This window comes from Trachinotus anak, unplaced genomic scaffold (genome assembly GCF_046630095.1).
Source record: "Trachinotus anak isolate AG129_WGS33_773 ecotype Australia unplaced genomic scaffold, CSIRO_AGI_Tana_v1 ptg000010l, whole genome shotgun sequence".
NCBI lineage: Eukaryota > Metazoa > Chordata > Actinopteri > Carangiformes > Carangidae > Trachinotus > Trachinotus anak.
Genome location: NW_027273861.1, coordinates 27,702,773 through 27,716,470, shown reverse-complemented (window position 1 = coordinate 27,716,470; position 13,698 = coordinate 27,702,773). Strand labels below are relative to the sequence as shown.

Below are 13,698 nucleotides of genomic sequence, written 5' to 3'. Positions count from 1 at the left end.
AATCTGTTGTTTTTTAATGTGCTATATAATAAACTGAGTTCACTCAGCATGTCAAATAAAAAATATGTATACTGTATATCTTTCTGAATGATGAAATAAAATTATAGATTGGACAGTGGGTCCAGGTGGGCGAGATTTGGGGGGGGTATGGCTGCTTTGTTGTGACATCACAAAGTTCCAGAAGTCCTGACGGCTGGTTTTAAAGCTCAGTTTCTGAATACAGGCTGTGTGCATTTCTCTGTGGACTGAGGCTTTGATACTTTCACAGTATTAATATAGAACCTAGACCTGCTTTATAATCACAAACACATGGACCTTTATACAATATTTTATACAATATGGGACCTTTAACTTCCTTTTGACTGATTGTTTTGGTTTTTTTCTGCCTCAGGCACAAAGAGAACCAAGACCAATATAATAACAAGCTCACACCTTTAAACTAATCCTTATGTTGAGAGCAGAGTTCAGTAGGAACCAGGCTCAGCAGAGCAGATGTTGTGGTGACAGAGCAGCAGCAGGAGCAGCTGACCTGAGGCCTGCCGGCACTTTATCAGCCTAACCATAATTATACACAGTAGATCTTTGCTGCTAAGCCTATATCACCCCCTGCTCTGCAGCGCAGCACCTCTGTGCTCCCATTCATCAGTGCCACTGTTGCTAGGTGTAACATGGAGACATTTATCTGTCGTCACAGATGTGGAGAAGCAGATTACTACAGGGAGGTGGGAGCCGGGGGAACTGGCTGCTAATGGAGGTGTTGTGTTTCCGGTGTTTTGGTTCTCACCTGCAGAGGTCTGCTTGAACTTCTCACTCTTCTTCTTCCTCCACTTCCAGGGTTTGAACAGACGTCCCAAGGTGGCAAATTTGCTCCGCCGGCGGATGGGAGGCGTGTGTGTGCCGGGTACCAGGGAATCTGAGCGCATGGCCGCCAACCTCTCCACCTCCTCAGCTGGAAAACAGAACGAGAACAACAAGGTCATTAACAGGCAGGTAAACAGCACTTTCACAAATGTGTTTTTCACCTGGCGGGTGGTGTTTTTTTCTTTTACCCAGAGCACAATAACAGTGCAATTATATAAAATATTTATATAAAATATTGGATTAGGAGATATTTATCTGCAGTTTTTTTCCACATTACGTGCAACCCCCCCCCCAAAAAAAAACTAGGGCATAGAGCTGCAACCATTAGCTGAGCAGGAGAAAGTAATTTGATCAATTAATTGTTCAAGTATTTTTTTTTAAGCACAAATGCCAAACATTGCCCAGATGTATCTCCTCAGATTTCACTTGAGGTTTGATGCTGAGAGGAATATGTGTCACTATTTTTACAGACCAAAGTAATATTTATTAGATTTATTATTAGATTAAGATTTATTGATAACAGATCATCTTTTGTTACATAAAATCTATCACTTATAAATTACAGCTGTCACACACTTAATGAAGGAAGTACTCAGGAAAATCAATTCTGATTTAAATTGATTAGATGATGGGTAAAGTTAACACCAGTGGTGACATGAAATATCACTTGATCCAAGCTCCAAATTTACTGCATTTATTTATATATTATATCTGATTGCTTTGTATAGTGATTCTTATGTAAGGTTAAACAAGAGTATTCCATTATCATACAGTGGATTTACTCCAATAACAGGTTTCTTAAATCCACAGTTAAGGAAAATAGATGATTGTTTGTCTGTGATTCAAATGTCAGGAACAAGATCTCCCAGGGGGCTTTGCTTAATCAAGTCAGGTAAAGCTCATTTGGTTCGCTCTCCATCACTGTTACAGAGTCAGGTAGCTGCAACAGCAGAAACCTTCAGCAACAAAACCTCCCACAGAGAAGAAGAACCTCAGGATGGGCACGACACAGAAGGAGCGAATATGTGCAACAGAACAAAAGAAAACATCAACTGAGTGTAAACAGGAAGTGTTCCAGCGAATATCTGTGACACACTTCTACTTTCCCTCCACTGTTTCTACTCAGTGTCTGACTCTGGAGCCGTCCCCTCAGAGAGGTGTTTGTCACGCCGGAGGCCGTTCTGTACAGCGTGCATTTGAAATGATGCTTTTCCTATTACACACAAACACAACATCCTGCTGTATGAGGCCGACTCCGCACAACGAGCACACAGAGCAGGGGCCGCCGGCGGTGGGTGAGGGAGAAACACAGAAAGCGAAGGTGTCAGCAGTGGATGTAAACACACACGAGCGTCAGCAGATACAGATGCACAACATTTACAAACAGACGAAAAGAAAAAAAAACCAGATGAGAGTTGCCTGGTTTCATGGTTCAATCACCTCAGCAAGCAGTGACTAACCTGACCAACACGTCCCTAAACAGAGACCCCACACCCTGACTCAGAGACGCTGCAGGTGTCGCAGAATATTCAAAGACAAAGTACAGCGAGAGAATTAAGAACAGGTTCATATATGTTTTTTTATTATTCATTTTCTTATCTTTTTTTGTTTGCTAATATCATTATAGCTTCTTATTGTATCACATTAACAGCTTTCTTATTCACATTGTCGAGGTTGTGAACAAAAACATATTCTGGATTTTTGGAAAATGGCTTAATCCTGTCAGGAGAAATTAAAGTGCAGTTTCATGAGTCAGTCTCATGTTGGATCAAACACACCTTCACATACACACTGATCACGGCTGAGTGTCGATGTGTTCATGTGTCGTCCTGATTTCTAAAAAATTACTGTCTGGTCTCATTCAAATGTGTCAGTTCCCAAGTCAATGAACAAAGAATGAATAAAAAAGATCTTTTCAAACTGTTTGTGGTGTAAAAAAATATTTTGTTTAACTAAATAATCACAAAAATATCATTTTGCTTCATGGCTGTGAAATAAATGAAAAAGAAAAGTGTCTTATAAAAAGAGCTGCACCAAAAACAGATCACTTACTCCTCCACTAAACTTCCCTCCAGACTCAGTGAAATCTGTAAAGAAGTTTTTGACGCATCCTGAAAACTGAGAGACCATGAAACAGACAACCACCAGACCAAAACATGACAGCAGACTGACGCAACGCTGTTTTTGATACGGACCAAAATGTGTTTGTAGCACCAAGAGTTGACAGCTGTCAAGAACTGAAACTGGCCTCAAATGTTTGTCAGATCTGTGATCGTGTTTGCTTCTGTCTTTGATCAGACAGATCCTGACTCACATCAAACTTTCTTCAGTCTTACACTGTCGTTCGGGCAGAACCAAAAAATAAAACCTGGAAAGGAAAAACTAACTGTGAGAGTGGAAACCAGTGAGCGGCTGCAGACAGGAGGAGCAGCCATCACTGAGAAGCCTTTCAACAGCAACATATAACAACCCCCCCCCCCCAACCGCCCTACCTCCACCCCCACCTCCCCTCCCCAGCTGTAGCACCCAGGTGTGAAAGTCAGAGCTCACAGAAACCAGTAACAGGAGTTTCTCTCAATGTGAAAATCTACAACACCAATAACATGAAAATGAGTCTTTTCAGCAGCTGCAGAGCTTTTGAACTTCTGGTCCTTCACTGTTCTTTTCATACTGTCATACTTTATTAATAACCAATAGTTATGATAGAGTGATATAAGAGCATAACAGCCACAAAAGCCATTTAACTGCACTTTTCCCTGATTATTCTTACGTATAGTTTCACTGAGGAACATCTCACAGTGTGGCATCAGAGCTCGTCCTCCACCACTGCCTCTCACACCTGCAGCTCGTGCATCTCAAGATAAATATTTGAATTATGCAGCATGAGTGGATGTGGACCCTCTTGGCTCATCAAAACAAAATGTAGGCGTCCCGTCCCTGATGGTGTTGACAGACCCCCCCCCCCAACCTCAGCAGTGCAGTATGAGTCAGAGGGCTCAGGCTCACACTACAGGGCCACATTCTTAGAGCCTGGCCCCGGGTCTGTTATCTGACAACCACTTCAAAACACTGACGCACTCAGCAAGAGCAGCCAAACGACAGTAAGAGACTCTGGGGTCTGATCCAGGTTCTCTGCGCGTTCACGTGTTTGGATTAGATGTTTTTCATGGTCGTATCATTGAGGATGAGCTTTAACTGATCAACACTGAACATGGAGTCTGGTTCAGAAATATGTTGACTGGTCATTTGTCTTCTGTGCGACTGTATTGATCTGTGGAGGAACAATAACACAGGAAACAGTGTTTTCAGAGGGAAAGTCCTGAGCCGTGAGCAGCAGATTACTGAGAGAATCGCAACAGAAGATTATTGACTGATGACAGACTGAAAGTAAATGAAAAACAACTTTAATAATTGATTTAAGTTGTTGATCGAGCTTCTTAAATGTTAACATCTATTACTTTTCTCTGTGTCACTGTAAACTGAAGATCTTTGGATACTGGTCAGACAAACAAGCTTTTATTAGAATTTGTTGAATTCGTGTCATAGACTAAATAATTCATTAAAGAAATAATCCCAAATAAAGCTAACTAGGGAGGCAACTAAAGATTTTTTTTTTATTATTAATTCATCTGTAGATTATTTTCTCCATTAGTTGATTAATCATCTATAAAATGCCAGAAACATACTCATAAATTCCTACAGTATTTGTTTTGTCCATATGACCCCAACCCAAAGATATTACAGGAAGCTGCAACCATCAAATGTTTTCCATTTCCGCTTAAAAGAAAATCACAAAAATGATCAATCAATTTTTTTTTTTTAAATGGTTGCAGATTATTTTTTTCAGCTTCAGCCCCCATTAAAAATCTTGGAAGACATTTAAATCAACTAATTGAATTTTTCTTTTTGCGAAATGAGTTTCAATTAATTATTAGTAAAATAAGCCTCAGACAGGAAAGAATACTGGAGAGAGATTTTCAAATTAAATCAGCTGGTTGATAAACTGCACCAACTGTATGAGGAGCTCTCAGTGACACTGTTGTCGTGCTGTGACCCTGAGTCAATACAATGATTGGTCTCCTGACACAAAATTAATCAGCAGCAATGTTAATAATCTATTGACTGAGTCATTTTTCAAGCACGAATTCTTCTCCACTGTGAGGTTTGCTGATTTTGTTGGTTTTGTATCTTTGTGAACTGAATATCTTTGAGGTTTCGGACTGAAGCCGCAGGATCACATGACCTCAGGACATCTTTAAACTAAACCAATAATGACTGATTTTAAAAAGACAGAGAAGAATTAAGAGTGAACATGATCATTAGTCCCAGCTCTGATTAAGGTCTTGGTCGATAAAGTCATTTAAAGCGACAGGTTTTTAAAAAACTCTGCTACAGGCAAAAGTCCTGTATTCAAATATTTACTTGGGTATTTGCAGTATTACCATGTAAATATACTAAAAGCACCAAAAGTACTTATCCTGCAGAATGACACATTTCAAAATCATTTATATCATTTAACTGTGGATGCATTTAATGCTGCAGCTGGTAAACAGGATACTTGTGTCTGTGAGTAGCTTCATCTATGATGATGCATCATAATTAATAGTTGATTATTTTCTGTATTAATTTGAATCAGAGAAGGAACAGGAAACTAAAGCTGTAATAGACATAGATGAAATTAAATTACAGTGAAAGTAAAGTATCTCAAAATTGTACTTAGGTACTTGAGGAAATGTAATTAGTGATTTTCCACACACTGACAGGTTTTTCATTAAATCAATAGTCCATTAAATAAAGAAAGTCTGACCAGCATTTCAGCCAAACTAGATTTTTTTTTCATATCAAGTAAAAGCAGCCTCAGAGGATAACGACCGAGGAACCAAACTAAACACAGGGAAGCAAAACTGACCCACATAAAACATCAACTCCACCTCATCTCAGCTAAACTACCGAGACCAGGAGGAAGCAGCCGGAGAAGAAGACTGGACACCAGCAGCGTCTTTACAGGAGTTAATAAGGTCAATAAATAAGGTTAATAAATAATGTCAATAAATAATGTCAATAAATAATGTTAATAAATAATGTTTATAAATAATGTTAATAAATAATGTTTATAAATAATGTTAATAAATAAGGTCAATAAATAAGGTCAATAAATAAGGTTAATAAATAATGTTAATAAATAAGGTCAATAAATAAGGTTAATAAATAAGGTTAATAAATAAGGTAAATAAATAATGTCAATAAATAATGTTAATAAATAAGGTTAATAAATAAGGTTAATAAATAATGTCAATAAATAATGTTAATAAATAATGTCAATAAATTTCTGTTGCCATGGCGCCGCGGATGGCTGCCTCGGTGTTTTGGTGCGCATTTTTTTGCCTTATTTTCTTTATAAATCCAGTTTTCTGCTTTGGTTTCCGGAGCTCTTTCACCAGAGAAGAGCTCATTAATATCAGAGAAACAACTCCAGTGGATTTTTTTCCTACTTTTCTCGACTCACCTGTGGGATTATTGGACATTTTGGTCAGAGGTGCACTGACCGTTGCTCTCGCAGTGAAACGCCGGAGGAGAGGAAAACGTGCCGGTGCGCTTGCGCGTCTCCGCCGGCGCGCACTCCGCACACCGCTCCCAGGTATCTTTCTCTCCAACGTGCGTTCACTGCCCAACAAACTGGATGAACTTCAGCTACTGGTGCAGAAGAACAGAGACTTTTCCTCATCTGCCGTCCTGTGCTTCACGGAGACGTGGCTGTGTGGATCGATTCCGGACTCTGCGCTGGAGCTGGCCGGCTTCCAACTCTTCAGAGCGGATCGCGACACAGAGCTGTCCGGCAAAACCAAAGGTGGAGGAATCTGCTTTTATGCAAACAGTGGCTGGTGCAGAGACGTGACAGTGATCCTGCAGCACTGTTCTCCTGACCTGGAGACTTTCATCATAAACTGCAGGCCCTTCTACTCCCCCCGTGAGTTCACCTCAATCATCCTGGTCGGTGTTTACATCCCACCACAGGCCAACGTGCAGGAGGCACAGCGGGCGCTCGCAGACCAGATACTGTGTGTGGAGCAGACCAACCCGGACTCCGTAGTTATTTTCCTTGGTGACTTTAACAAAGGTGACCTCAGTCATGAACTGCCCAAATACAGACAGTTTGTTAATTGCCCGACCAGAGAGGGGAACACTCTGGACCACTGTTACACCACAATCAGTGGTGCTTATCATACCGTCCCCCGGGCTGCACTGGGCCACTCTGACCATGTCATGGTCCACCTGATTCCCACATACAGGCAGAAACTAAAACTGTGTAAACCTGTTGCGAGGACATCAAAGCAGTGGTGCAGTGAAGCCATAGAGGATCTGCGGGCATGTTTGGACTGCACTGACTGGGAGGTGTTCAGGACTGCTTCCAACAGTGTGGATGAGTTCACAGAGGCTGTGACGTCATACATCAGCTTCTGTGAGGACTGCTGTATCCCATCACGCACCAGGGTGAGTTATAACAATGACAAACCCTGGTTCACAGCTAAGCTCAGTCAGCTCAGGAGGCAAAAGGAGGAAGCTTTCAGGAGTGGGGACAGGGACAAGTTTAAAGAGTCCAAGTACAGGTTTAGCAAAGCGGTGAGAGAAGCTAAACGACTGTACTCTGAGAAACTTCAGCTCCAGTTCTCAGCCAATGACTCTGCTTCTGTCTGGAAAGGGCTCAGACAGATCACTAACTACAAACCTAAACCCCCCCACTCCATTAACGACTTCCGTCTGGCCAACGATCTGAATGAGTTCTACTGCCGCTTTGAAAGACAGTGGGACAAGCCTGACACTAACCTCCACATCAGAGCCACATCAGAACCCCCCTCCTCCTCCTCTACCAAAGGAACGTCTCTCTCTATCCTGGAGAGAGATGTCAACAGGCTTTTTAAGAAGCAGAACCCCCGCAAAGCAGCCGGTCCTGACTCTGTCTCTCCATCATCCCTGAAGCACTGTGCTGATCAGCTGTCTCCAGTGTTCACAGACATCTTCAACACCTCACTGGAGACCTGCCACGTGCCAGCCTGCTTCAAATCCTCCACCATCATCCCTGTCCCCAAAAAACCAAGGCCCACAGGACTAAATGACTATAGACCCATTGCCCTGACCTCTGTGGTCATGAAATCATTTGAGCGTCTTGTCCTGTCCCACCTCAAATCCATCACTGACCCACTCCTGGACCCCCTGCAGTTCGCCTACAGAGCCAACAGGTCTGTAGACGACGCCGTCAACATGGCTCTCCACTTCATCCTCCAGCACCTGGACTCCTCAGGGACCTATGCCAGGATCCTGTTTGTGGACTTCAGCTCTGCCTTCAACACCATCATCCCGGCTCTGCTGCAGGACAAGCTCTCCCAGCTGAGCGTGCCTGACTCCACCTGCAGGTGGATCACCGACTTCCTGTCTGACAGGAGGCAGCACGTGAAGCTAGGAAAGCACGTGTCTGACTCCCAGACCATCAGCACTGGATCCCCGCAAGGCTGCGTTCTTTCTCCTCTGCTCTTCTCCCTGTACACCAACACCTGCACCTCCAGCCATCAGTCTGTCAAGCTCCTGAAGTTTGCAGACGACACCACTCTCATTGGACTCATCTCTGATGGCGATGAGTCTGCCTACAGGTGGGAGACTGAGCGTCTGGTGACCTGGTGCAGGCAGAACAACCTAGAGCTAAACGCTCTGAAGACAGTGGAAATGATAGTGGACTTCAGGAAGAGCCCAGCCCCACCCACCCCCATCACCCTGTGTGACTCCCCCGTGGCTACCGTGGAGCATTTTCGCTTCTTGGGAACCACCATCACACAGGATCTCAAATGGGAGCTAAACATCAGCTCCCTCATCAAAAAAGCTCAGCAGAGGATGTATTTCCTGAGGCAATTGAAGAAGTTCAACCTGCCAAGGACTATGATGGTGAACTTCTACACCTCCATCATCGAGTCCATCCTCACCTCCTCCATCACCATCTGGTACGCTGCTGCCACGGAGAGGGACAATAACAGACTGCAGCGTATCATCCACTCTGCTGAGAAGGTGATTGGCTGCAATCTTCCGTCCCTCCAGGACCTGTACGCCTCAAGGGCTCTGAGGCGTGCAGGGAAGATTGTAGCTGACTCCTCCCACCCTGGACACAATCTCTTTGAGACACTCCCCTCTGGCAGGAGGCTGCGGTCCTTCAGGACCAAAACCTCTCGCCACAAAAATAGCTTCTTCCCATCTGCTATTAGCCTCATCAACAAGGCTAGAGAGCCCCACTGTTGCTGATCAATTGCACCAATCACCAGAAAAAATTCCTTGTATGTGAAAACATACTTGGCAATAAAACTGATTCTGATTCTGATTCTGATTCTGATTCTGATTCAATAAATAAGGTCAATAAATAAGGTCAATAAATAAGGTTAATAAATAAGGTTAATAAATAATGTCAATAAATAATGTCAATAAATAATGTCAATAAATAATGTTAATAAATAAGGTTAATAAATAATGTTAATAAATAAGGTTAATAAATAATGTCAATAAATAATGTCAATAAATAATGTTAATAAATAAGGTCAATAAATAATGTTAATAAATAAGGTCAATAAATAATGTTAATAAATAAGGTTAATAAATAATGTTTATAAATAATGTTAATAAATAAGGTCAATAAATAATGTTAATAAATAAGGTTAATAAATAAGGTCAATATGAGGGAGCATGAAGCGCTGATTCTCCCCCGCAGGCAGGGAGCGGTCCCCGCCAGCTGACCACAGTCATTTCACCCAAACAGAGGAGTAAACTCTGCACCTCCTCCACCTCCTCCTCCTCCTCCTCCTGCACCTCCTCCTCCTGCACCTCCTCCTCCTGCACCTCCTGCACCTCCTCCTCCTCCTCCTCCTCCACCTCCTGCACCTCCTGCACCTCCTCCACCTCCTGCACCTCCTCCTCCTCCTCCTGCACCTCCTCCTCCTGCACCTCCTGCACCTCCTCCTCCTGCACCTCCTCCTGCACCTCCTCCTCCTCCTCCTCCACCTCCTCCTCCTCCTCCTCCTCCTGCACCTCCTCCTCCTGCACCTCCTCCTCCTGCACCTCCTGCACCTCCTCCTCCTGCACCTCCACCTCCTGCACCTCCTCCTGCACCTCCTCCTCCACCTCCTCCACCTCCTGCAGGACACGGAGCCTCCTCTCACCGTCCAGCGGCCCGGATCCCCGGCAGTTGCTGCAGATGTGTTTGATCTCTCTGCCGATCTGGCAGTGGATGATGAACGGCGCGGTGCTGCTGTTCGCGGCGGGCTGATGCTGCCGCCGCTCCCCGGAGCCGCTGCGGGTCTTCATCCTGGTCAGGCAGAAGGCTCTCCTCCTCTTCCTCGGCTTACGCTCCTGGGACGCGGGCGCCGCTACGGACAGGGGGTCGGTGGTAGCCCCGGACCCGGACCCGGAGCCGGACCACGGACACATCACACCGCCTCCCCGGCCCGCCATGTTTGCTGGTCTGCAGGGCTGGACCCTCTCGCCCTGTGCTCCGGTAGAGGGGGGGTTCAAACGGTTTGCAGCTCTGTCCACTACTGACAAAGCAGCCATAATAAAACCGTGAACTTCCGGTCTCGACTTACAAAATAAAAGCACGTTGAAGGAGCGATATGTAATAATATGTGGCCCACAGAGAAAACAGGCCAGAAGTTATTCCTTTAACTTGCTTTGTTTACCACAATGTCACCCGTTTATATATTCATGCAAACACATTCATAAAAGAAAATCCCAGACCCACACTTGGGCCATGGACTTGTTTTCCTCAGGCCCAGAATAAACCAGGCTCCACAGCTGAGTGGTTGTCAGATGCTACTTCCACATTTGGACCAACTCTGGTGTACACACAGAAAGTCTTGTGCCTGTCAGATGGTACCAGAGGATAACAGCTGGAATCTGCCCAGATGTGGAGGTATATGGGCCAGAGCTTTACTTTTTCCAAAACTTTAACTTGACTCTTCTCATTGGCAAATATCCTGCACCCAAACCAGATGAAACCATCAACACACACAACATAATATACAACATAATAAAACACACAAAACATATAATGTGTTAAAGATGAACTAAAACCACAAAATGCTCCAATTAAATACAATGTACATCCGGTGATATGTTAGAAGCTACAGAAATGTGTTAGTGGAATATATTACTAACTGGTGTGGGTAATAAAATAAGGCAGATTATATTCTCCTGTGTATTTTCATTCATAAATTATATACAAAATACATACACAAACACACCAGAAAAATTATGTGGTAATACAAAGTATGACAGGGAAATGCCCACTACATTACCTGTAATATGACCTGTGACAAGCTGCTTAGTTATAAGTTAGAATAAACGCCATGACGGTCTTGTGCAGCCATGCTGCCGACGGACCATGAAATTTTGCTTTTGCACCCAAACTAAATTTATTTATATTCTACATCACATCTAGGAAGACTGTCACCATCAGATCGGTAGAAAAAATAAGCATGTTTCCGTTCTAAAAAGTGAGAGCGAAGTGACTAGTGATTAAATTCTGCCTGAAGTTTATAAAACTGGTGACAGTTCAGTAACTAAGTGGACTGTGGAACAAAAACACAATATGAAGAGTTAGACTTGTCTGCCATTCTCATTTATTTACAAAAACATATGTACTAAAAACATGAGACTCCTGTGTACAAGCGACACTAGTAATATGACTGCGCGTCATTAGTGTTTACTTTATTTTGAAATGACTTTTAACTTCCGGTTACTATCTCGGTATTCGACAGTACCTTGACGTCTCCCGGCTCCGCCACAGATTCAGCCAATCCTGGCTCTCTGTTGCGTGTTGGACCCGCAGCGGTAGCCAATCAGATTGAAGCGCCGGGAGATTTAGACTTGAGGAAATATTTAAATGACCGAGGCTCAGAAGATTCAAACGTCTGAGGTTAAAAACTAAAAACAAACCCGCACCAGAGTTTTTACATCCGGTCTGTGTCTGTCTAAATCATGGATGCATTATAAGAAAATATTATAATACATCCATGGTCTAAATGTATAATAACAGTTTCCTGTTATCCTTTCATCTTAACATTATTACTCTGTTTAGATTGTACTGGTTTACACTTATCAGCTGTTCTCTTATCTTCAGGTTTATTGCTCTGTTTTTATGTGTATACATGCATTTCTTTATTTCTTTGTACTTTTTCTTACTGGTTTTGTCTTTTTATGTTAAACATATTTGAATTGTGCTATCACCACAACATTATTCATTATTTTAACAACTAAATGTACGACATGGACATTGCACTGAATCCTGATCTCTGATTTTAGGTTCCCACCATGATTCATTTTCAAAACAAAGTGAGAAAGTGCTGCATGTAACATAAAATTATATTATGTATGAAAACTGACACAAGATTAGATTAAAAAGAATTTAAAGATACTACAACATAGAAATGTCAAATTAATAGGGGACAACACATTTAATTCAACATTTACCTCTTTGTGGATCTGATTCAGATTGCTAAACTAAAATTAAACTAATTTTGGGTTAAAATCTAAGTAATATAATCAACTGCAAGCCCACAGTGAGTCTTGAAGGTAATCACTCGGATCTAAACTTCACTGGAAGCCGGTAGGGTGAAGTAAAGACAGGAGGAGAAAGTCTGACAGCTGCGTCGCGTACTCACTATCATGTGGAAACAGGCAGCTGAGATAGAGACGACAGGAAAAGAAGCTCCAAGATCCAAAAGATAAAAAACAAGCTAAATTTGGAAAGTCTCTGAAGACGGAAACGGAGAGACTGAACTACTGTGTGTGTGTGTGTGTGTGTGTGTGTGTGTGTGTGTGTGTGAGAGACACATGGTTATGTTGTGAGGAAGCCAATGAAGGGTCACAACCTGCAGTTACACCCCTCTGCCAGCAGGAGGGGCTCACTCACAAGAGACGGGGATGAAATGAATTCATCTCTTTCGAAACAGTGACAGACTCTGAGCTGCAGGGAGCAGACTGCTGAGGAGGAGCCGTCTGTAATCACAACCCCCCCCCCCGTTATCTCCTTCATGCTACAACCCTGAGCACAGTCATACAATGGTTCAGATGTGGATGTTTCAGGAGCTGGACTTGCGTCGCAGGCTTTTTTTTTTTTTTTGTCATTTCACTAATATACACAGTGTATGTGTGTTGGTGTTTATGTATTGCATGTAGCGCTAAGATCAAAAGCACACGCTGTATTTTCCTCGCTGCACATGATGAGTCATGGAGGCTTTTCAAATTCAAAGTACAAGGTTGTGTATCACAAGATGAAAGGGGAAGAGTTTAGTGAACAGGCTTCCTGTCTGGAATGAGCCTTTAATAAAGTATCAGGCCTCCAGCTTCCCTCTCAGTTACAAGTATAAATGTCCTCATAAACTCAGAGATTTGCTTCATTCAGTCACACAACTTCGACATGAACAGGACAATTCAACTCACAACAGTGCCTGACTGAAGCGGAGAGGGCGAAACTGATGAGGAAATAAGGACCAAGCAGAAAAGACACTCTTTGTTTCTTATCTTAAAGGTCCCATATTTTACACTTTTCCTGTGTTTTACTTGAAGTGTTGATATCCATAAGAACATACATTTGTGGTTTTAACATCCAGAAACTATCTTAATGTAGTTTTACGTCTCCTCTCTCAAGCTTCTCTCTGGAGTTGTAGCATGAACAGGTCAGTGAGCCAATCAGAAGAGAGAATGAATGACCTGACCAGGCCAACCACAGGTGACGGATTGTAGCCCACGACTGTATCTTGGTAAATCTCACCAGTAAAAGTAAATAGAATGAAATTAGTCGAC

The 13,698-nt window shown here is 42.9% G+C and overlaps 1 protein-coding gene across 6 annotated transcripts in view; it reads right to left on the bottom strand.

Moving 5' to 3' along the window:
• Nucleotides 1-13,698, bottom strand: part of phactr1 (phosphatase and actin regulator 1) — a 98,481-nt gene that overhangs the window by 13,070 nt on the left and 71,713 nt on the right. For 5 of the 6 annotated variants that reach the window (XM_071486543.1, XM_071486544.1, XM_071486546.1 and 2 more), the window contains one exon: nt 785-949. In XM_071486543.1, the coding sequence (XP_071342644.1) occupies nt 785-949 (165 nt within the window). Of the gene's footprint in view, nt 1-784; nt 950-10,055; nt 12,682-13,698 lie in introns of those variants that run through there. The other variant, XM_071486542.1, reaches the window with a different exon arrangement.